Source organism: Bactrocera neohumeralis, chromosome 3, assembly GCF_024586455.1.
Source record: "Bactrocera neohumeralis isolate Rockhampton chromosome 3, APGP_CSIRO_Bneo_wtdbg2-racon-allhic-juicebox.fasta_v2, whole genome shotgun sequence".
In the NCBI taxonomy this organism is placed as follows: Eukaryota; Metazoa; Arthropoda; class Insecta; order Diptera; family Tephritidae; genus Bactrocera; species Bactrocera neohumeralis.
In genome coordinates this window covers 3,045,845-3,070,345 of record NC_065920.1, presented here as the reverse complement: position 1 = coordinate 3,070,345, position 24,501 = coordinate 3,045,845, and the positions used below count along the sequence as shown (strand labels likewise).

General features: G+C 38.9%; 1 protein-coding gene across 1 annotated transcript; it reads right to left on the bottom strand.

The window, feature by feature from the left end:
- Positions 1-10,336: 10,336 nt before the first annotated feature.
- LOC126752442 (histone acetyltransferase KAT7) lies at positions 10,337-24,458 on the bottom strand. Its single transcript, XM_050463239.1, has 7 exons — positions 24,335-24,458; positions 22,606-24,281; positions 22,168-22,540; positions 17,820-17,907; positions 11,528-11,685; positions 11,134-11,229; positions 10,337-10,976 (listed from the first exon to the last, which is right to left on the bottom strand). Exons 1-7 carry the CDS (start codon positions 24,353-24,355, stop codon positions 10,860-10,862), a joined length of 2,529 nt encoding a protein of 842 aa, XP_050319196.1. The 5' UTR covers positions 24,356-24,458; the 3' UTR covers positions 10,337-10,859.
- Between the last annotated feature and the right edge of the window lie 43 nt (positions 24,459-24,501).

Genomic DNA, 24,501 nt, shown 5'->3' with positions numbered 1-24,501 from the left:
TATAATAAATATATAAAATATAAAACATCCATTCAATAAGCTTTCAGGTGCACACATATGATTTTACGCCTTTGTGTAGGCTACAAATAAAATTTTTCAACTGTCCCACTTCCGGAATATTAAGATTTGATGTTGATTGAAAGAACACCTCGTTTTTCAAACGATCTTCTTTGGTGACTTTTTACTGTTAAATAAAGTCCTTGTGTTCTTGGTCATCTGCCAATTAACCGCAAAAGATGCATACATTTCCTATGCATGTGGGTAAGATTTTTTCCGGGTGCTCACTTGTATCTGAAGATCAGGACTTCTCTCTTACGTAATTGATGAAAATCTGCTATAAATGATAACAGTTATAATTATGTAAACAGTTGTGCAGTTTTTTATTTAGCATTTTTCAAAAACATTATTTATAGTTGTTTGTCCACATTATCCTTTTAAACCCACAACGTGTGAACGGAAGTCTTATCTTCAACGCTGGTGTACCACTTACCTTAATAGTTCTTTATTCAAATTAATATCGATAAGTATTACATATACAAACACAAATACAAATATTCAGTCACCATCAATTAGAAAAATGTATGTTTTATTAAAAGTTTATAAATTAAAGTATTGATTATCTCTCAACTTTCCAGATAAACGAAATTGCTATTATTGTATTTGACTAATACTATAAATAAGTGTTAACACCTTCTATTTTAAGGTGAAAGCTTCATCTATTGATGTAATACTTTGCTTTTTTGTTTATTTTTAAAAGTGATTAATAACCCACGCTTACCTCATATCATTTATGCTTTTTTAATGAAGTCAGTGAATAACAAAGATTAAGTAAAATACGCCTATATATGTACATACATATGTATGTAAGTTGTCCAAATTTACCGCGTTCACGCTGCGCTTTCACATTTTCAGCTACAGAAGTTTCATCTAATTACACCGTCGAACTTAGTCTCATATTGAATGTACTTCAACATGTGCCGGGTAACCCGAACACCAGAGCACCTGATGAAGTACAATAGACATGGGACATTCGTTGAATTATGAGGAATTAAATCACTTAGTCACTAAGATGTCGGCTGTGAATATGTGCAAATGATCGCCGCAACTTCACTGTTTAATATGTGACGAGACTCTGTTGACTTTGACAGGCACTTCGCGCGCTACTTCAGGTACCTGACTGCCTTAGATTGCAACCCAGCCCCGGTCACTGATTAGCGCGCAAAGTACTTGACTTCACAGTTGAAAGCGTTGATTGCCAAAATGTTAATTACCAAAAAAAAAAAAATCGTAAATGGAATATGCATCAAAAATGCACCGAAGTCTGCATAGCATTAAACATGCGATCTCACTCACTTGAACTGCAGCTGCAATTGCAGTTGGCAACAGCAGTTGCACTTGGCTGCACGATTACTCAGCGTGACTCCGAATGACTGCATGCACATACATATATATTGGTCATATGTACGTGCTTCAGCTCGTTTATTCGTACCTACCCACTCATCTGCCCATCGCGTAACCGTGGCACAACCAGGTGTCGACCGCAGTTGATCATCCAAAGGAAACGACCTTGTGGTCTCTCCATGAGAAGCTTTAAGGTTAACGATCTGCTGTTCAACTTCGTTAGCGCCCTATGAATGGTCTCTGGATGACTTCATACACATATACACACCAATATGCCCAATTGTATGCATATATTCTCTTTTCACAGCACATTTAATGTATTTCGCCGAGACTTGCTCTCTTTGCTGTCTCACACCAGTTCACGATTTGTGTGCGAAAACTCAGCAAACAACTACTCACCAGTCGACCAACCAATGCTCGTCACATCCGGCAAAACTACCAGCTGACAGACTGGCAAGCTAATTGGGTATCATTAACTCACATTCACCAGTCGCTCTTTAATAATTATCTTGCTCCCAGCTCTCACATTCAAAGAGCTTACCACAAAATATTTAACTTTTTCATTTGTGTGCGGGTCTCTTTGAGCACCAGTTGTCATCTTCTCACGCTTTGCCATTTTTATAAATGTGTGTGAGAGTTTCTGCAAATTTCGTTCACTAATTTCTGCACGTAATCTACGAAGCTTGGAGTTGGAATTTGCTTCGTTATCAAGATGACTTGCTTCGTGTTCAACCTGATCGACGGATTGAAAAGAATAACAAGAAAAAAATGTAGGTACCGAACTTCGTCTGGAATTTTAAATTAGTCATGCCATTATTTTCACCTATGAGCGCTCTGCACTCACACATAAACAAATGTTTGCGGTATCGGTGTGCGAAAGTACACAGTCACATTAGCACCTCCCCGGCAGCTGTTAGCTGTGGTAAGTTATACTGCTTGCCTCTCTTCAGCGATTCGTATTTGTAAAAGTCATGTATGTGTATATGTTTTGCTTCCCTCAACACCTGACTGCCAAGTATTGGCTTGCGTTTGCTGCCCACTATTCCTCTGGCTCCGAGTGCAGAGCACGAAATTATGCAAATGGTCTTTCTTGACTAGCTGGCACCATAAATTACTTGTTGAACGGTCTAGTACACACACACACATATTTTACCATATATGTACATACATATATGTATATACATATATGTATATATCAAAAACGATGATGTTTGCACGCAGACTTCCCATTTTCAAACATACACACACTATATGTACATACATACATACCAAAGTACGAAGCTACTGGCAAACCGTTCACACGGGCACTGTCTCATGTCATGACATCATCTGGTCGGCATTTCCGTGAACCCGCTACTCGTTCGCTCACTTAACACAGAATTCAACTTCCGCCAATTAACTAACGAAGTTTATCCTGCAGAGTTACCGTGTGTATTTCCCATGCAGGCCGCTCGTCTCTAATACACTTGCAATGCCAGAAGACGTAGCGGCCCTGATATTCTAAATTTGTATTGCTCTCCTCTGTCGCAGATGCCGATCTCGCAGTTGCTGGCCACATAGTTTCCCATTTCTTCACCGACCAGCTGTTCGACCGTACGACCAACCGAAGGAGGAGGTATTGGCCGTCCGGGCTCAAAGCTGTTACTAAGCAATCGATGTCGTTGGTCGTGCTAGCGAACAAATTCGCATATTGCCGCTACGAATCGGTGTGAGTGACAAAAGAAAAAAAAAACCTGAAAAAGAACAAAATTAAAACAGTTTTGAATTTTACTCACAAACACATCGGCATAAAGGCGATCGCTGTCCGCTACGACGTTGCTTGCCGACTGTCGTTGGTGCTGCCTGTTCCGATGAGAGTAGCTTTTTGATTTCAAGCACTGTGTGCTGCAATTATTCATTTATAACCGAGCGCACACACATACATACATATGTCTATATACACGAGGTTGTGCTCTTTCTCCAGAGCGCACAAAGGCAGGAACAAATAAAAAATAAAATAACACGATTTAATGAGTATCTACGAACGACACGTGCCCCACTACACACGCATCTTCGGGATTCACACATATGTATGTGTATGTTTGTTGGTTAAATTTTTTCGTTGGTAATGATTCGGATATAGATACATACATAGGTAGTTGCCGACGCATACATTATAGTAGCGCTTGAGCTTCAATTTCAGCTTTCCGCTCACGTATCTATTTATGTTTGTATTACTTTGTTTAGTTTTTGACTTCTCCTTCTTCGTTCAGCAGAACTTTTTCGTCTTTGTCTTCGTCGTCGTATTCTTTTTCCTTCGGTAAATCGTGTATGTATGTGTTCGTGTTCAGCTGTTTCCGCCGCTACGAAGACGGCACACACCTCATCAACTGCTGGCAGACATTTTTGCACTGTGCCGACTTCAGCGGCTGCCATATTGCTTTTACTTGAAAATTTCGCAAAGTTTCAGATCACGCTTCGCGAGTTGTGTACTCACTACGATCCGCGTGCTTTGCGAATTCCGATTTGCAAATTTTCATTACCCCCCCTCTCGCTACATACGACTACAAGCACATATACTTGTACACTGGCATGCAAATATGTATGTATGTATATACATATGTACATATATTAAGTTTTTGTGTATTGTAAAAATTTCGCATTTTTCATTTTGCCAAAAAATTTGTTTTACGCTTGAAAGCGCTCGGCCGATCGGCGACAGCTGTTGGTTGGCTACACACTACCAACCGATCAGCAGTGCCACGATCCTCTAGTTGGAGCCCGAACGACACCAGTCGAAGCCTGGCCACCTCTCCATTTGGCAATCGTCTGTTGAGCAGCTGAAAGCAAGACGGAGAGGAGAGTGCTGCGAGCGACCACTAATATGTGAACACGTTCGAAGCTTCAAGACATAAAGGCAAATATGTAAGAAGCAAATTTGTATGAATATGTTTGCTGTTTGAAGCCTTGAATTTCGGCAAATTCTTGGCGGAACGTGTGAGTATCTCAAAGTTTCAATGGCATTGTAAAGAAGTCGTGGTTGCAAATTGAATCGTTGCTTGGTTGTGGTGGCCGCGACACTTCGTGTTACCTCCACGACCAACCGTGAATACGTAAGCAACATTTAGTTAGACACAAAGCCAGGCGCGCAGTGCCGAAAATTGTTGGCTGGTAGGAAGCGAGATGGAACACATTGAATGGTGCTCGTATTTCATTTTCGATTTGATTTGCACTTTTTTCACAAAGTAGTTATTTTGCTGAAATTTGGCTTACGTATTTAGATATGCTTATATATGTGTGTGTGTATATGCATATGTATTGGCGCAGTCGGTGACCTAAGTGAAAACCGAGCCACTTGGTTTGCACATCGGCTGTATGGTTGGAATGACGACAGTTCGCAATTGCGCTGAGTACTATAATGAGTAATTGCCAATATTTTGAGTAATTGCCAATATTTTGAATGTCGCGCAAACGTATACCCACAAGTAGATACATACAGGCATATGTACATACATATATGTAGTTTACCCCACAATGCTGACTTCAATACATCCAAGGTTCTTTGGCTTAAGCCGAACGTGCATTGACAAAAAGTTTTGAGGTTCGGAAATGTTTGGCAAACAACAGACGTTAGGTTATTTTATGCAAATGTGAATAGTAGATGTATGTATACATATGATCTCTAAAATATACGTACATAATTAAATTTATGTTCGTACTATCGAAAGGATGAATATGTATGTATGTGCGTTTCGTTTACTTGGGTGGGGCACAAGCGCAATAATCTTTTTAGCTGGAGTTTGCACGACTACCGGCAGGGCGTAGCAAGCACACATACACTTGTACATACATATGTCTTCAGCAACGAGTATGTGCAATTGTAAAAAGTCGTTGCATGCCGGCAACAATAACGAAGTCATTTATAATGGCGATGATGATGATGATGTTGCAGACGATGATGCATCGGGATGTTCATGGTCTGCATGCAATGGACCCACCGTATTTTACAACAAAAACATTACAAACTGCACACATACACACGCAATCAATGTGACACTCTCTGTCTCTCTTCTTTTCACCCTTTCTCTCTCATGCCAACAGTTTGTCGCTCGCATGAGCTTTTTAAACACGCTGGCTCTTACTCGTGTCCACTGTATATTGTATGCGAAATATATTTTAATGTACAAATAAATGTAAATATGTAAATCATACCAGTCCATATACACATTACAACAAATGAATGGAGTTAGTGTACAAAAAAATATTATAAGTCATATTAAACGAACTTACCGGTAAAGTGACGAATCAGCAGTGAATGCCACGCATAAGCGCACAAGCACAAACACATACATACATAAACATATATATGTAAATGTATCCAAATATATACATATGTAGATATGGTATATAAGTGAATTTTTTTATATGTACATATGTGTGCGTGTGCTCCATGCACACTCCGACACAGCTACAGCTGTTTGCACTCAACTTCGCAAAACTTTCAGACCGGTCACTGTGCCGTTGTCTGCCTCCATTGTCTTCCATCTGGTTCGGTCTTCGGTCTTTGGGCTTGTATTTGCGTTTGCGTTCATATTATATTATGTGCGTACAAGTATAGGTGGCACTTTGTGCCGCATGGTGAAAAATCAGAGGTAACAGCAAAAGAACAAAAGACTGTTTCTAACGTCAATTTTAAGTACACGGACAGACATGCGGATATACGAATATGCATACAAATAAACAATATATAGTTAAACATTTCAACCTACACTTGAGCGGATAAACTGTGTAATCTTTCTATGCGCTCGAATTTCTCTTCAATAAGTTAAATTTATAATGAGGAGATTTCTCAGTCCAATATGCGTTTTTTAAAACGAAAGCCGACATTCACTCCTTTACCACTTACTCATATACATAGTAAACGTTTATGTGGCACTAACCATTCTAACATTAAGAAAAATATTAAAGTTCTACTCCTTCGGCAGTATTTCGTACTTTAACTCACATATTCGCATGCTCCATTACTCAAGAATTTCGCATTTCGTTCTGTATTGTCGTCACTTATGCCATTCTCTATGGTTCGGTTTCTGCTTTTGTTTTTTTTTTTTTTGATTTTGGTGCTGTCTTTCCCTCGAACGACCGCATTCCTAATTCGCATATGCCACCACTTTTCGTATGAAATCACGATCTGTGCACGACTTTTCAAACTTTTTACTGTCTCTTTTAGCAATCTACAATCTAAAATTAATTTTTCAGATACATGTCGTTCAAACATGTGAGTTGCGCTGTCCTCCTCCTGGCCATTTTCTACATAATACTCGCATGATGTCGTTCAGCCGGCACCTCGTCCATCCCTCTGCAATATTCTTCTTCTGGCAAAATATGAGCAATAATATGTCGCTGCACATATGTTCTACATTCCTCTGCATATCTCTATGTGGTCGCACACACGCACATACTTATGCATATAAATAAATGATTTATTGCTCGTATCACACGTACATGTATGTTTATTTACCGACTATTTAGCTGCTTAATCGGATGCGTGTTTATCACCAAAACTTTGCTATTTTACTTTTAAATATGCCGTGCTGCGGCGCTTGTCATTGTGGCACCAGTGTCCACATATTCACTGGTATTTTTTGTGTCAGCTGGGCGGGTGTGTGGATTTTTTAACGCCGGCAACTTATAAACTTGCGTCAGCGCCCATGTTGTCACCACTGAAACCAATACGTAGTACCGGAGCAAGGCTGATATCATATAGATCGACTAGTTATAATCAGCTATCAGGATTTTCTTGACCCATACGTTGTGGAGTGCTCGAAATTTGAAACTGCTTGCTTACTGATCGGGAAATTTCCACCGTCTTAAGTAATAAAATTCGAAGTTTTCCACCGCTTTTGTTCCACAGCGTGCACTGTAAAGTGCATTACCACGGCCGAAGCTGGGGGCCATCCTCGTTGAATTTCACAATTCCTTTGCTTTTTCCGGTCGAAGTGCACTTCCGATTGAATTGTCTTCACTTTTATATCTTGTTGGCCGTTCCTTCATTGGCTCACGTATACGCGCACCAACACAAGTGTATTTAGCGAGAACACGGACACATTCAGACTGACGTCGCCGCCTATATACACATTAGTCCATACAAAATACATACTTCGCACTACAAACGTACATACATGCAGACAAATATATAATACATGTGCACAAGCACTGAACCGCAGTGCACAATGCCCATTTGTCGTTTGCCGCAATGCCGCCCGTCATATGACGATGACGATAATAACAGTGCAAACAAGTACACACGGCAACAATGGAAATATTTTCAATATTTAAATAATGCCAAAAAATATCCGATAAGTCTGCGTTTTTTTTTGTTCTTTTTTTAACTCATTTTCGAAACGTATAAACAACGCCCACAGCACTTCCAACTGATCCTTAGCAAATTGTGTGTAGTTTTTGCTATAACGTCACTCCCCTCCATGTCTACCATTTGGAAAATCAGCTGTCTGCCATCGGCGTTTGCACTCGTCGACGACCTTAAATAACTGCTTGGCCATCTGGTGTACTGTTGTGACTGACGACTAACTGAGTAACTGACTAACTCTTGATGTCTCTCCAGTTTGAATGCTTTGGTAAGTGAATTTCTTTCTATGTTTGTGAATACCACTGTGTGCTAATTGACGTCGAGCGACTATTTTTAAGACGAACCGTTCAGACCGGCTGTGTCTGATCAAATGAGTGTTATTCGGTGCCGCTGTTCAATCAAAAGCAACCAGAGCCAGCTATTTGCCATAAAATTTCTTTCGGTTCGCGTTTACAAGTAAGCTTCGTGGTGTCTCTACTTGCACACTGAATGTTAATATGTATAGTAAATATATATGTGTTCATATGTATGTTTCTGTCATTGCTTCGTCTGTGTTTGCGTCCAGAGAGCTAGCTACCCAGTTCTAAATCAAGTGTGTAGATACTGTCAGTGCCAGAGTGTCGGAGACCAAGCGAGTATTTCTCCCACCGTCGTTTGTCAATGCCGGTAATCGCGTACGAATGCGCCGTTTTTTCATATTATTTGCTATATACCTTTTGTATGTACCATTCACATACATACCTACATGGGCACACACATTTTTTCACTCATTTGGTTGCCGCTTGTAACGAGAATGTTGGCGAAACCCGTCGCACGTCTCCTGTCTGGCAGATACTTCTTGTTGGACAACAAATGCCATCGGCATTGCCACTGCCACTGTTAACGCCGCTGCTTCTGTCTACTTCTGCGACTGCGACTCCATTGCAGCCACTAAGTCATCGTCGTCGTCATCGTCATCGCCACCATAACCATAACCACCACGACCGTTGTTATGACCATATTCTTGGGGTTAAGTTTGCTCTTTCTGATTCTGTTGCTCTTGCTCCAGCTCTTGCGGCCGCTTTGTTTGTAAATGGTAGTGAGCAAGCGCCGAAACCCGATTATGCACGAATGTTTACATGCGTATGGCGAATGCGACTTTTTCTCACTTGCAACGGTTGCACATGCACGTCTGTGTTTTAAGTGCAATTCTAGTGAGGGGGAGTCACAAAGTTTCGATAACTCAAGGAAGTTGACGTTGGTGCCGGCTCTATGGCATGAGAGGATCCCAACCAAAATCATCAGCTGATCTAAATAAGCAGAGCTTAAAGGTCTGTGTGGTGTAAAAAGATATTACAATTAATTATAATTACTAAATAATTAATTGTTAATTACGTATACATAGAAGTACAGCAAGTACTTAAAGAACCGAGCATAAGAACGTGAAAAGTACGTAAAATATTGGTATAGACAAAACGTAAAATTATTATTAATTCGACAGGCGAATTGGCGAACTGTTATCATTCCCCAACTGGCTAATCATTGCTTTCTCCATTCTCAATATTTCAAAAACCACTACCAAAATTTTGTGTCTTACCTGTATAACTATACGTACATACATACATACACATATGTATATTTCGATATTGTATGTAAGTTTGAGATATGAAATATTATTTCAACTGCTTCTATAGAGTACTTTTAGGTCTACCATATACATTTGGTCAGTTTTAGAGATCATTAAGGTAATCTTAAGACAACTTGAGTCACAGAGTAATGAGATTATATAGACGTTGACAAATTCAAATATCACTTTATGAACTTCGTTATTTCATGAGATAGAAATTTGTATCTTAAAAAATATTCATGATACAGGGTTTATCCGGAGAGGACATAGGACTGAGTCGATTTAAAAAATATCAAATTGAACCAATCGTTACAATTTCTTAAAAATTTTCAAAAAATTTCGTTGATGCAGCGCTGCCAGCGCGATTTCCAAGCATTGGAGGCGTCACAGAAGGCATTCTCCGGAAAAGCCTTTAGTTTCGTCTTGCCTTTCATCGGTCATTTGGAAACAAAAAAAGGCCGGGGGGTAACATCTGGGCTGTAAAGCGTTGCGGAAGCATTGGGATGCCGGCCTTAGTTAGGTAGCTGTTCACAAGAAAGGCGGTGTGAGCCGAGGCGTTGTCGTGGTTCAACTTCCAATCGACTGCGATGTCTTGTCGAACCCGAGTGACCCCTCATTTGAGTCTCTTGAGGACTTCCACATAAAACTTGGCGTTGGCGGTTTGTCCAGGAAGAACAAATTTATGGTGGACGATGCCTTTGATGTCACTTCTGACTTTAATGTCTCACTTTTACTCGGAGACAACTAACCTGCCGTTCGTTCGTCAGCTAGGAACGCCCTCTACCGAATCCAGTTGGTGCGCGCAAGCTCCGAAGTACAGTTGCGGCGGAAGAAAATCGGTCCTATTACTTTTCAGATAAACCCTGTACATTCCTACCAATATGTATAAATATGTATATATTTAATATCTGATAAAATTATTTTATCAGGAAATCGCAATTTGAGTAAAATTAAAAATGCAATTAGTTTATTTACTTTGTAAAAATATTTATCATCATACTTTAAATTAACTATCAATTATATCTACAGATTTCAATATTTACACATTACATATTTTACAATTAATATTTTAAATTTAACAATATCAATTTTGTTTGTTAAAAGTTGTGAATGAATTGTTGAGTTGATACTCTCCCACTAAGAATTATCTAAATATTTGGTTTACTAATATACTATATACAATGTCTGTGCAACTGTTTTGAACGCCATACATATTCGATATAAGGATTTTTTTTAAATTTAAAGAGAGTTCAGAGCTTTTGAAAAAAGCAAAGACCAGTGATAGTGGAGATCACCATTTTCACTCGAGTGGCTTGCACTATGACTCTCTATGAGAGTGAGTTGACACGCTAAATATTGGTACAGTATTTAATGAGTTAAGCCGCAGCTTTATATATTCACTGTTGCCAAAGCACGCTTTAATCATAAAATTATATTTATTAACTATATTAATCAGTGCACGTAGATGATGACTATCGCCTCCGTACGAGAAGTTAGGACCTACTATTATGGGGAGTTATTAGTTTGGGTTGGCACAAACGGGCTCCAGCGTAGACAACTGTCGTCAATTTTTGGAAAATTGCCCCTTTGCTTAACACGTTTTTCGTATTCGTCGAGTACATCCTTAAATTACAAGAAAAATTATATAAGAAAATTAGTTTCAATTATTTTAAAGCCTCAACAAACTAAATTAGACAATTATTTTTAAATATTTTAAAGCCTCAACAGACAAGTAGAGGAAGACAATTTTGAACTATACACTACTGAACTATATACTCACTTGCTTCTTAAGTACGATATGCTTGCCTTTCCAGTACTTCATCATGCCTAAGGCTTGCAAAGTGCTCACGATATCGTATGAATATATTGCCGTTTCCTGCACAGTATAAAAGAAAGAAAGAACGAAAAATAATTCGTGAGCAGAAGATAATTCTTGTGGACCGATTTTTCGAAAGGATGCACAATTTATAACAATATACATATGTGACCTGGTCTACGAAAAGGGGGCTTAGGTGTCAAAAAAAAGGAGAACAATTAATGAGATAACGAGAAACTGACGATTATTTTTAACAGCTTTTCCCAGAAAACTAGTTTTCGCACGTTAGCCCCTTTTCGTAGACCAGGTCACATATATTAAATAAAAAATATTTTATTTTTCACGCTGCGCATATTACCTGCGACACATCTTTTATGCTCAAGGTATTTCCGGTTCGCGTGCACAGATAATCCAGCAACACATCTTTCCAATAAGACCGATAGGATATCAAACCCAAGTCCGACAGTGGCTTTTCCGGCGAGCCAATCTTGCCCTCCACTCTAGTCAGAAGGTAACCTATGTAAGTGTGAATAAATAAGAAATGATAAAAATTGTTAAAATAGAATTTCATACAACGCTTGTCATTTGTATTATAACTAGTGAGAGTACAGGGTCATCGTGTGAACGCCTTCAAGTTCTTTGGCATCACGTGTCTACCCTCAAACTCAATGAATAATGTTTTTTGCCTGTCTGCTGCACTCCTCAACCCCGCGTTTTGACCAACTTTGTCATTCCCCGTTAATAAAACGCCATCCACATGCGTCTAGACAGACCAAACTTAAGGATGAGTACTTCAAATGTCGATATACAAATACTTTTATTTATATACTACAACGCTTTAACGGGCAAAACCCTGGACGAGCGAACGAATGTTGCAGGAACAGCACAATTCTATTCCGTCATTCAACTTTTGCAAAAAGCTTTGCGACAGCGCCAGCAAGCGTCCATTCAACCCACGCACCTTGTATGGCCGTGCGTGTGTTTGTATATATGTTTGCGGCTCAGCTTATAATATTCCTTACTTTGTGCCATACACATACATACATACATACAAAGAGTTGTACATTGTCAGCGAATTACATTTGCCACCGCAGCGTATGAGGGAGTGCTTTGTAGGGTTTGTGTTGTAGCAATTTATGCTTTTGGCGGTTGGCGTCTGAAGTTCTGCGAAACCCCAACTCACCTTAACACGAAACTCGCTGTGCAAGTCTCAAACGGTAAAAGGGGTTGAATTCTTTCTGTGCGTTGCACCGCACAACAACACCAGTGAGCCATGTCTACTGCAGCACCACTGCTGCAGCGCTAGCTCTGCTCTGCCACACCCTGTCCTGCATTTCGCGGCAGACGAACGCTCACCCACATACCCCCAAAGGCCGGTTGCACGCCCGCATGGTACACCCCGTGTGCGAGTAATACTACTACGTAAGGCAACGAAAGCAAGGCTGCTTTGATTTTTCTTTCCAGCACAAGCACTGAAGTCTGCACACACACACACGAACATACGCGCATGCATACATACAAACAAAACAGCACTTGCACGCGTACCAGCGCGGCATGGGCATGGGCAATGACGAGACGACTTTATCGATCCGCGTGCAGGCGTAGCCAAAAGTGTTATTAAGCCGAAGTGCAGAACCGACTACTCAGTTCAAGCGACTGAGCGGTGACTGCAGAAGAAACAGCTAACATGTCCACAGGCTATTAAACGCCTAGCAGTATGCTTTAAAAACTCGTATTGGCAAATTGACGCCAAGAAATATGCCTAAAATGCCTTCCGAGGTAGAAGAGTGCCTGCAATCGTATTCGCTGCCGATTGTGCCGTCACAATTCCTGTGCTATTTTGCTAAATTATGCCAATTTAACGTTTGGCAAAAAGTCTGTTATGCAATTTGTGAGTATGAAATGCCCTTACGCAACTAAATTCACAAGTAACCGGTACTCGGCGAATCATTTGCTGCCTGTACCATAACAAGGACGACGCCCTTTCATTGTGACCTGTCCTGACCTTTGTTGTCTGCTCAACACTATGTACTTCGCCGTCATCAGCCAGCAACGTCGCCACCGCTGCCGCTTCCGCCGCCGTCGCCGACACTGTCAACACAAACAAAATGACAATTACGCAAATCAATAAAATAAGAACGCAATAACGCATTGTAGATTTATTAATAAACGCGAGTTTTGCCAAATTTGCATTGCTCCGGCACAACAAAGAACTAACTTTTCGTAAATGAGGATAAACACTGCAACACAAACAATTTTGTACGCACTTAGTCACAAAGTCGAGCCGGTTGGTTCGCATGAATGTAAAATAAAACTGTATTTAAGTCGGAAGAACAACATTCCTACGGGGGGTGGAGTATTCAAACCCTGGACATGATGACAATGTTTGCTTTGATTAACATTTAAGCTTTTTAGAGTAATTCGTCTTTCACGGAATGATATCGAACTCGATGGAGTATTTCCGACGGGCAAAACAAGTAGCGCCCTCTGAACAACAAGAATAGCAGAGGTCTAGACTCCAATATGAGCACATATAATATATTTACGTCCATCGAACCTTTGCTGTTCAAATGTAAATCTCAGCTAATACTGGAACTGCTTCTTTTTAAATTTTCACCTTCCACGAACAAAGATCTATATATATAAGTCACCCATGATTCCAGTCCTGCTGTATGGCCCAGAGGCTTGGTCGATGACAACATCTGATGGGTCGACGCTACGTGTTTTCGAGAGATTTATGGTTCTTTGCGCATTGGCAACGACGAATACCGCATTTGATGGAGCGATGAGCTGTGCAAGATATACAACGACATTGATATAGTTCAGCGAATTAAGAGACAGCGGCTGCGCTGGCTAGGTCATGTTGTCCGAATGGATGAAAACGCTTAAGCTTTCAAAGTATTCGACGCAATATCCGCCGGGGGAAGCAGAGGAAGAGGAAGACTCACTCCGTTCAGGATATCAGGTGGAGAAGAACCTGGAGGTGAAATCCTAGATCCTAGGGAAGAGGTGAAATCTTAGATCTAGGGTCCTAGGAGCTACTCGATCGATTTCAATCATATTTGGTGTGTGAGGTTACCCATCTTATTAGACATTAAAATGAGCGGATGACAATCCTACTTATATGCCATATGATTCTTTCACTTTACAGTATACAAATCAAACATCGACGAAGCTATGAGTATAAAACTTTCCACAAGTAGGCAAGTTATTTATTCTGATGTCTAAAAATTATCGATAACGAATTACAACTTGTTCCAAAAATGGGTAAAATCGGGACAAGACTTTCCATAGCATCCATAGACTTAACATAAATATTTTCGGATTTCCGGTTCACTTTTTACCGCATCTATCGGTCGGTATGTAAGAAACCTTAATGAAATTCAGAAAGCATCTCTTTCTTACAACAGTGTTATCTTTTTGCCTTAAATGGATGAAATCATGACGACAACTTATTTAGTTTAATATAAAGTTTGGTCTACAACTGAAGGTGTTTCCCAGGCTTGCTAGTTACGAGAGTATAAAATGTCACACCCTACATCACTTTTTATATTTTTTATGTATTATTAAGCCTAGTGTACCGGGAAACAAGCCTTCCAACATGGAAAAAAAAAACAATTCTTCGGCCCACTCAAAAGTTCGATGAAATGTGAAGCGAAAATTTTAAATAATCGTAAGGCATGTGTTAAAAAATTCCTAAAAAGACTAAATAAAAGCATTTCGACACTTTCTCAATTGAAACATTTTTAATGTCATTTCAACAGCTAACCTACTGAATTGACTGGAAACGACTCAGCGCTTCATCAAAACATCAGGGTCCCTCGATCCATACTTAGGAGTTATTGGCATCGCATATTACCGGAGTTTCAATTGTTCAAGTGGTATTCACATCAACTTGGAATCAGTTCCGAAGCCTAGTACACTAACTGGGCTAAAGTAAATGGACATACCAATACTTATATCAATACGTAGCTAGCTACATTGGCTTTTTTCTATTTTTTTAGCGAATTTAAGATCAAATTTTCATGAAACTCGAGCATACAGCTTTTTACCGTTATGCAAATAAATATTTTAATAAAAACCAGCTAAAATTTTTAGTAAAATAAACGGCGCTTGGCAGACTAGTGGCAGATCACTTTGTAGCTAAGTGCGTATACGCACATAACAATCAGTGTATGTATGTGTGACTGTGTGTTTGTATGTATCAAATACTTTTGTGCAATTTATGAAGACTTTTTTTAAGGATTCTCCTTCCGCATTTGAGTATTGAAAAAGACCCTGCCTGGGCCCGGGCAACGATTGAATTTGTATGTATCGGCTGTCTGAGCTGGCGCATAACAACAATAACAAAAGGCCAGTAAGTGCAGACCACACGCCAGAGTGAATCTGAACGCCACACGAACGGCCAGATATGGCGCTACAACTGATATATGACTTTTTCTGCATACACATTGTATGTGCCCGTGTGTGTGTGTAAATATATATTACTTTTGCATGGATATGTATATTCGTGCAGTGCATACATTAAATTAGTATCTCGCAATGGCACATAAGCCCAAACATGAGTTTGGGTATAAACACGAGAATATCAGCAATGTGAAGTGGTGTAAGGTCAATGTCGCTTGAAACGAAACGAAACTCTGTACGTCTCTGCCGCAGACGTATGCCCAGTCTGTGTGTGGCGAAGCAACAACAAGCCCCAACAAACGACCGCCACCATACACATACATACATACATACATACATAAGTATGTACACGCAAGGCAAGCACGTTACACCCAGTCGACGGCTCACGGTAACAAGGAAAAGCGACGAGGCGACAAGTCCGCAAATTGGCAAGCCGGCAAGGTATGCCGATGCTTTCGCCTTTGTTCTTGTTGTTATGGCTGGTGATTGTCAGGCGTTGCATCGTCGCTGCACTGTGATTCACATGCATTCAATGAGATGAGGGGATGGCCATCGGTTAAAGAACGACTATATATGCGGCGATACAGCAATATGTAAGATTATACACGTACGCGGGAATTGCTAAGCCCTGCTGGAAAAACAAGCACTCAGGCGTGGAGGAAAGTATTATATTATATCAACACTGACAAGTAGTCTTAAAAATATTGGATATGTGGTAGCTGTAGTAAGAAGTATTCCCGTATAGGTGTAAGAAATATTCATACCAGCTTACTAGAATGGAAATCATAAACAGTTTCGGCAGCGTAGAGTCGATTGCCAAAGGATATGGGTATCGGTTTATGTAAGAATCAGTTAAAATATATGCGAAACTATTAATCCAACTGTAGTTTTCTAACATACAAAAACAATATTATTTCAAAAAACTCCTTTTCGCTTTGATTATATTGCAGGAATTTGTCCATAAGCTCTCCCCAATTTCCTTTTGGGTCGAAGGAGTTTATACGTACAGAGACTAGAATTTTACTCATAATGTAATACATAATCATGTATGCATGGGTGTTTCGCATTATACTGCAATTCTGTCTTTGATGGTGTTCTTGCAGACACTTTGTATGAATAGTCGAACAACACATCTCCATCAAAGAGCCAAAAACCGAAGCAGTTGCAATGACAGCAGTAGGTGTGGCTTAGCAATGAATTTTCCAAGTAGAAAACAAAAAAAAATATTAATAATTTTTATTAATGAATATGTATAAATAAATACGTGCCTTTGGAAAAATATATATGTATGTACTTATGTATGTTGGCGGCAATAATTTGCGAAAATGTTTGGAAACGAATAACTGAGCAGCTCGCGGTTTATTGAATTGCATTTCTGACTCATCAGCTCATTTATTGTTTTTTTCATATTTTAATGAATGAAGTGACTAATCACAGTACATAATACCGCATATTTAGCGGTATTTAGGGGAATGCGATTATTGGACTTTGTACGGTTATATTCCTGCACACAAAATTTGTATAGGATGCTTGAACCAACACCAGGCAAGTGGTTGCAGTTACAATGCTTCGGTTTCTACAAAAGTCGTGTTTACGAAACCGAACGGACCTGATTTTATATACGATAAAGTATTGTCAATAAGCCGGTATTACTCAATATTAATTACAACAAACAAGGGAATATAGTATGGGTCTTTAGAGAAGAAATTGTGACTGTTGCTTGAGCTTTAATGAAAAGTCGTCAACGCAAACTGTTAATCCTACTTATATATAGAAGAGTTATCTCTTAATCCAAGTATAAATGCTTTTTAATAGTCTACTGAGGGCACTATTCGCAACTCCATCACCCATCTTGAGACCCAACATTAATTATTGGATAATATTCCTCATACACGAAGACCGTGGAGACTATAGCGAAATATAAGGGAACTGATAAAAATGCAAAACTAAAATAGGTTTCGAGAAAAAAATAATAAATAATGAAATATATAAAAAATTGGTGGTTTTAAATCCAAGAATATATGTATACCCTGAATTTATATTGAATCGAGAAGCGTGGACACATAAGTACTTCTTGAAATAAAGTGGAATTAAGCATTGTCTACGGCAAAACCATAGCAAAAACTATACATTATGCCACACACACACTTATGGCCTCTAGTTTTAATATATTTAAATTAAAAATGATACTCATAATTCATAATCAACATTTATGCAGATGTCTGTATATATATTATACTCACTGAAGTCAATCAGTAGGCGCCCGTAGCCCTTCCGCTGATATGGTGGCAGAGTTAAAATGCACGAAACGTTGTAAAACGAGTTCTTTTCCTGAAAAAACAAGCAATTTTTAAATAGAAAATGTGGAACCATAAATTGCAAATACAAATGAGTTTAAAAAAGTTTTAATTTTCTGCATTTAACGGCTTTTTAGTTAACAGATAAAGGAGTAGGTAGCTTCTGGTGTAAAAATTTAAAAAAAAAATCGATTTTTTTTGTTCATAACTCTATAGATACATATGTAGATATTCAAAAATATCTCCCTAAAAGGAATTTTCAAAATTCAAATTATTTATTTCCTAAGTTTTAGATGTTTTTTATGTCGTGGCAACTGGATCGGTTTAACGGACGACGAAGCTTTAAACGCGTTTTTCACGAGACTGGTTTTTTGCTGTGATTGACATGATATCTCAAGTTCTACTTAACCGATTCCTTTGGAAGTTGATACTAATCTTTGTTAATCTACATATATTGACTGCCTCCGATTTCGGGAAATTTTAATTTAAAAAAATTGAAAAATTTTATTTTTAAAAAAATTGGAAAATTTTGATTTAAAATAAATTTAAAAATTTTAATTTTGAAAAAAATTGGAAAATTTTATTTTTTAAAAATTTGGAAAATTTTTAATTTATTTTTAAAAAAAAATTTGAAAATTTAACTTTTAAAAATTTGGAAAATTTTATTATTAAAAAAAAAAAAATCCAAAAACAGGAAGCAAATTTGTTTTCAAGCCGACGCGATTTTATGAAATTTTGTCTTTGTCAAGGTCTATCCGATAACGACATCTTTCCTAATGAATATATGTATGTATGTATGTATGTATATTTTTCAATTTGTTCGATTTAAATCACTACAAGGGAATCATATCAACCAGGAATAACGGTTTTTTCACAGTCACCACAACACCACGATTTTTTTACTTTTTTGTTTATTCTTTAAATGTCAATAAAAATCATATAAAAAAAATTTTTAAGGAAAAAGTTTTTAAAACTTTTTTATCTTTGTGTGAAAAATTAATTTAAAAGACCAGAATAACCCCATAAAGGAACAAGTACATATTTACAGAAAGGAATTGAAAAATAACCATACTTTGGGAATATTTTCGTTTTGGACATGGAGTAAGAGCTCAAGTTCCCTGTACTTCCGCTTGGTGTATAATGTCTTTTATTTAATAACTTTTACTTCATTACTGAAATTTAATTTAAAAATTTTGTAAGCTTTACTGTCTATAAGGGTTATTATTTAATAAAATTCTATATGAACATACATACTTACATATGTGAAACAGCGAAAAATAGAATAGATTTTTTCACAACAAATTTAAACAAGAAACAGAATTTTGAACAGTCACACAAAAGTTTGCATTTTCGGGGTTCATTGACCACAACATATCGATAGTAGACACTTAAGTGGTGTGTAAAGTGAAGGGCGCCGCCGTTGCGGATAGAGCTCGCCATCTATGTGAGTATGTGCCGTGAACGTACCATGTACATAAATTTAGGTTGTGTCTGGGCGTATACGTACCCTGGCTCATACCAGCACTCGATCGCGGTTGCGAAAAAAAGCAACCACCACGTTGTTCAGACTGCCGGCGGAGACAATGTCAGCATCCTTTAAGTGGGGCGAATGTAGTCTCACACCAGTGGCTTGCCGGTATCCATGCCATTGCACTCGAAAACTCGAAAGCCAGACAGAAATATCCATACAACAACAAAACCAGCAAAAAATAGAAAAATACAAACGCTCCAAAAACAACCGAAAATTTGACGCCTGTGTAGTATGAACAGCACCAAAATGGAGTAAGTTGCAGCTGCTATATGCTGCTGCATCCTTTGTGATGCTGCCCAAACGTCCAGGGCAGCGCAACCGTTTTTCCCGGCCTCTAAACTCCAGCTTGCCAATAGATATGGCGATTTTCCATTGTTAGGTACGTATATGTATATGTACATACATATGTACATAGGTGCTCCCTGAAATGCACGAAAAGGTTCACGACCTCATTACGTTGCACCCAGTCGCAGAGAGCAACTGTGCGCGCACAACCCCTGCTCCCCACTCAGGTTGCATGCCGCTCGTCGTTCATTGGCTGCAATCCGTAGCTTCCGATTTCGCGTCTGCGCTGGCGATGACGACGTAAATTACTTACTTACAAATATACATACATACATATGTATATATGTATGTGCATAGACATAGACTTGCATGCCGAACGGGCCATGGGAGAGGCAGTGGCTGAGACCGAATCCGAGACTGTTATTGTCGATACTGACTACGGCGCGCGTTCACTTGTCTGCTCTCTTCCCAATCGTCTGCGATTTGTCTGTCGTTTGTTGTTATTTCCATTGTTATTATTGTTGTCGTTGTCGTTACTGTTGGCATAGCAAACGAGTGCCGTCTGCCTTTAATGTCTGCCAGCCATGGCTTGATGGCGTGGAGCGGGTGCTTCTGGTTTGAGTGGGTCACTGGCTGAATGAGAATTTTGTTGTTTGTAACAGTGGAGTCTCATTCCTAGGGGAATACCCATTGAAAAACGTCCATATGTATGTGTGGGAATGTTGTCACTTATATATACATACATATATGTTTATATAAGTGCTTACAACTCCCACTTATATACGCGCTTTGGATGCTTCTCAACCTCTGGTTTCAAACGAATTTCGTCAACGATTCGGCAACCAATAGAATGCAAAGCTTTGAACCTACCACAAAAGCATAGGCGAAGCAGTAACACTCCGAAACCCTCTTTTCATAGTGCACACGCAGCCACACAACAACTCCAAATCACACATTCATCACAGCTCACATCCCGACCTACTCTACTCGTCAACCTGCTCTTAGATCGTAAACCAATACAAACAAAAAAAAAAAAAAACAAATCTAATGGATGTGAGTATCCATAAACGTTTGACAATATTGCATAGTAGAAAACTACGCTGTTTTCTTTTATTCGAAAGGGGGTAACCAGACATGCGTGTAGACTTGTACGTACTATGAGGCCTGATAGGCCCATATATCAAAAAAGGTTTTACGTTTTTAATTAGTAACTCGAAAGGAAGTGTATAGCTTTTAAATTGGATGGACTATACCAAGCATCGACCACCTGGTACCATATTCCCACGACAGTTCGGGTCCTGTGACCGACACGGACACGGTTATTTAACATTTCGAGTATTATCAACTCCACAGTGTTCCTCAAAATTATTTGGGAAACATTTTCGCTACAACAACAACACAGTGGTACCTCACCAGTCACTGGCAACCACAGTAAGACCGCGGCATGCGCAATTTGTAACACAAACCCAGTCTGCTGTTGTTCTCTCGAGTCGTTATATGCATTCCCGGCTACTACTGCACCACTGCAATACAAAAAAATCAATGATATTTTGTCGTGCCGGTCATCACCTCCTCCTGCCACATGCCGGTCGCTGTTCATGCAATTTGTTCTCACTCCAACGGCATGATCCAGACATGCGCGTACAGCAGAAGCTCCGGCAAACAGCCACGAATTGTAGTCGGGGCAGGTCGAGGAACTGAGGCGCAAATTGTGTGCATATTTTACGATTACAGTTACAACATTTTTGGGTATGGTCAAGAACAAAGTGCATACTACTATGGTTGTATAGTATTATGGGTGTGAAAAAATCCCTAACATACAGATACAGTTACTATTTTTGAAACCAAAATGAAAATTGATTGTATGTGTATATGTATGAATGTATGTATGTATGTAAGCATGCTAAGGATTTGAAACTTAAAAACCACTTTTTGAAGAAACAAAACCTGCTGTACTCAAAATAATTTCATCCAATTGGACTTCATATTGGAATTTTGATTAACGGTAACAAGTATGAAGAAATCTCTATTGGACAGCACAAAAACTACAGTATTCCTTCACTTAAATAGAATTTATATCAAATATACATATACATATGTACATATGTTATACATGTATTTCAGGTACAATTATAAGAATAATAAATTATTTCCAATAAAAATATATTTTCCTCTGAGAAAATCAATCTATAAGCAAGAAAAGATGCAGATCTGATCTGCATTCCTATTTGGTTTTAACAGAATAAAAGTTCGGTTTTTTCAGTTTTCAGTTTTTAGTATTTATGTATATATGTACATATGTATGTATGTATATACAAATGCATATGTGAAACTTCGTTATATCAAGTAATATAAGAAAACAAAATTTAAAACGTTTAGTATTAACAAATTCGAATCGGAAGTAGACAGATCTTACATATGATGTACTTATGTATACCTAATTTCATGAAAATTCTATTTAGCTTGAATTTGACTTACCTTACTGAAGTATCCCACCGTGTGACAACCGTCGACATCAGCCAAGGTCATTATGTAAAAAAGGAATGGTTCCACATCATAGTAGAGGGTTTTATGATCCAAAAAGAATTTCGCCAAGAGGCACAAATGTTGACAATATTGTTTGTGTCGTTTACCGTCGACTTGCCACACTTGCAATTTGCCTTTTCGATATATTTCGTCACCTGGCGGATGACGCCAGACACATTTCTCGGCATGCCGCTTAATACCAGTTTCAGATTTTTGATATCTTAAACAGAACTCACAAATATACATTTGAGGTAGACGCGCAGCGTCGTCGGGATAGGGAGATTGATACCAAACTTTCATCTTGTATTTGCCCATTGTTATATATCTGAAAATGAATTTGCATAAATTTACTTTTTATATTAATTTTTTTTATTATATTTATTGACTTACTTAATGCCTTTTCCCACAGGTAGGTCTTTCAATTCATCCTCAACTTTTTCGGATGCGATTGCTTGGGCATCGCGAAACAGTTGTAGATCGTAATCGGGTACTAGCCCTATTAGACTAGGTTCTCGATCTTCATCAGTGCAGTCCTTTTCCAGTTTGACCTTCTCTGTATTTATCGCTGCAGCTATTGGACGAAATCTCGTTCGTGACTCGCGAATCTTCGTCAAAAACTCGGTTTGTTCAGAAGTGCGCTGTTTTTGATTACTTCCATCAGCATTAGTTGAATTGCAATCGTTAGTAAGCATGCGCCGTTCATTTCGTAATTGTCTCTCATTTGCACGTTCCTTACACTCGGATGCCGACATATTATGGTAAATTGGACAGGCTTCTGGTAAAAAATGCCGGTCTAAATTACCACTCAAATGTCCCGAAGAATCACATCCTTCTATGGGGCACTTCTTTTCTAGATGTTGGGGGGGTGACAGTGAGCGTGGTTTGGCCGGTGTTGTACCAAACACTCCAGTCTCTTTCTTTACCTTGCATTTACTACCGCCACTGGAGGAAACGCAACGTTTAGCGGGGCTCTTGGATAGAGAATGTTTCTCCATATCTAAGTCGGCATCAGATTCACTCTCTGTTCCGCCACCAACGCCAGCAGACGATTTCTGTTGTTGCCTGGAACGCCGAGTGCTAAGTGAACGGGTAAGTTTACGAGGAGCCTCATCATCTGAATCAGAATTCGTAATTTTGGCAGCAGTAGGCGCTCGCTTCCCTTTAACCGATTTCACGGGTTGAGTATCATAGGAGTTACTGCTCTCTGTTGCTTCCGACTCACTTGAAGTAGTGGATTTTCCACTTTCTGACTCAGAATCTTCTTCATCTTCGTCTTCATCTGAACTTTTATTCTTACTTTTCGCAACCACATTACGCTTAGGCTGTACTTTAGATTTCGATTGCTTTGATCTATTGTCTGAGTTATTACCAACTGCTGTAGTACCAGCCTGCGCTGAGAGTTTAACTTGGCCTTTCCGTTCAGATTTATTTCGACTAGTTGGAAATACATTTTGATCTGAGTCATCTGATCTTTGCGGTGATTTAGCAGCCGAATTTTTCTTCCCATCTAAACCCGTATCGGCATTAGCAGTAACGTTTTGTGACTTCGGATTAGTACCGGAATTTTTGGTTGCCTGCGCATTTAATCTCCCAGAATTGTTTTGTGGCGCTTTACCACCCGTCGCACGTTGATTACCTTGACTTTGAGTTGCAGATACACTTGATGCCGAAAGTTTACGCTTTTGTGTGGTATTGGTTGTTGTTGATGGCCTTGTCGACTTTTTACTGAGTGGAAGTTCTTCATCACTTGATGGGTTGCTTACACGAGTTTGTCGCAAAGATGTTGTATTACTGTTATTTGGTCGTGTTTTAGAAGAAACTGGTTGATTAGAGGATGCTTTATCTGCATTATCTGTTTTTGCAGTAGTTTTGAATTCCGAACTTTTACGACGAGTATTTGCTTGGCTTTTAGTTGTTGAAGGGACTTCTTCAACCCCACTTTTCTCATCAGCCGAACTACTTGATTCAGTATCGGAAGAACTACTGCCGGAATTAGTGCAGCTAGTACTGCCACTGGAAGAACTGCCGGATGAGGAACTCGAACTGCTTTCTGTTGTGCTGGTGCTCTAAATGAAATTCATTACTAATTCAGTTATATTGAAGGAAATATTTTTAATACCTTTTTCCGGAAAGACGACATTTTGTTATGTTCTTTACGGTGCACAATTTTAAAAGGGCAAATTAAATAAGTTCCACTTTTAGTAAAAATTCACTTTGTTTATATGAACCATTGAATTGTGAAAATTGTAAACTAATGCCACTTCTTAAATAAATAACATTCACAAT

Excerpts from the sequence above, each read along its gene's own strand:
- LOC126752442 (XM_050463239.1), bottom strand. The coding sequence starts at position 24,355 with ATGTCGTCTTTCCGGAAAAAG. Across the intron at positions 11,686-17,819 it reads GCGCCTACTGATTGACTTCA|GTTACCTTCTGACTAGAGTG; the intron begins GTGAGTATAATA and ends ACACTTACATAG. Across the intron at positions 11,230-11,527 it reads GCATAAAAGATGTGTCGCAG|GAAACGGCAATATATTCATA; the intron begins GTAATATGCGCA and ends TATACTGTGCAG.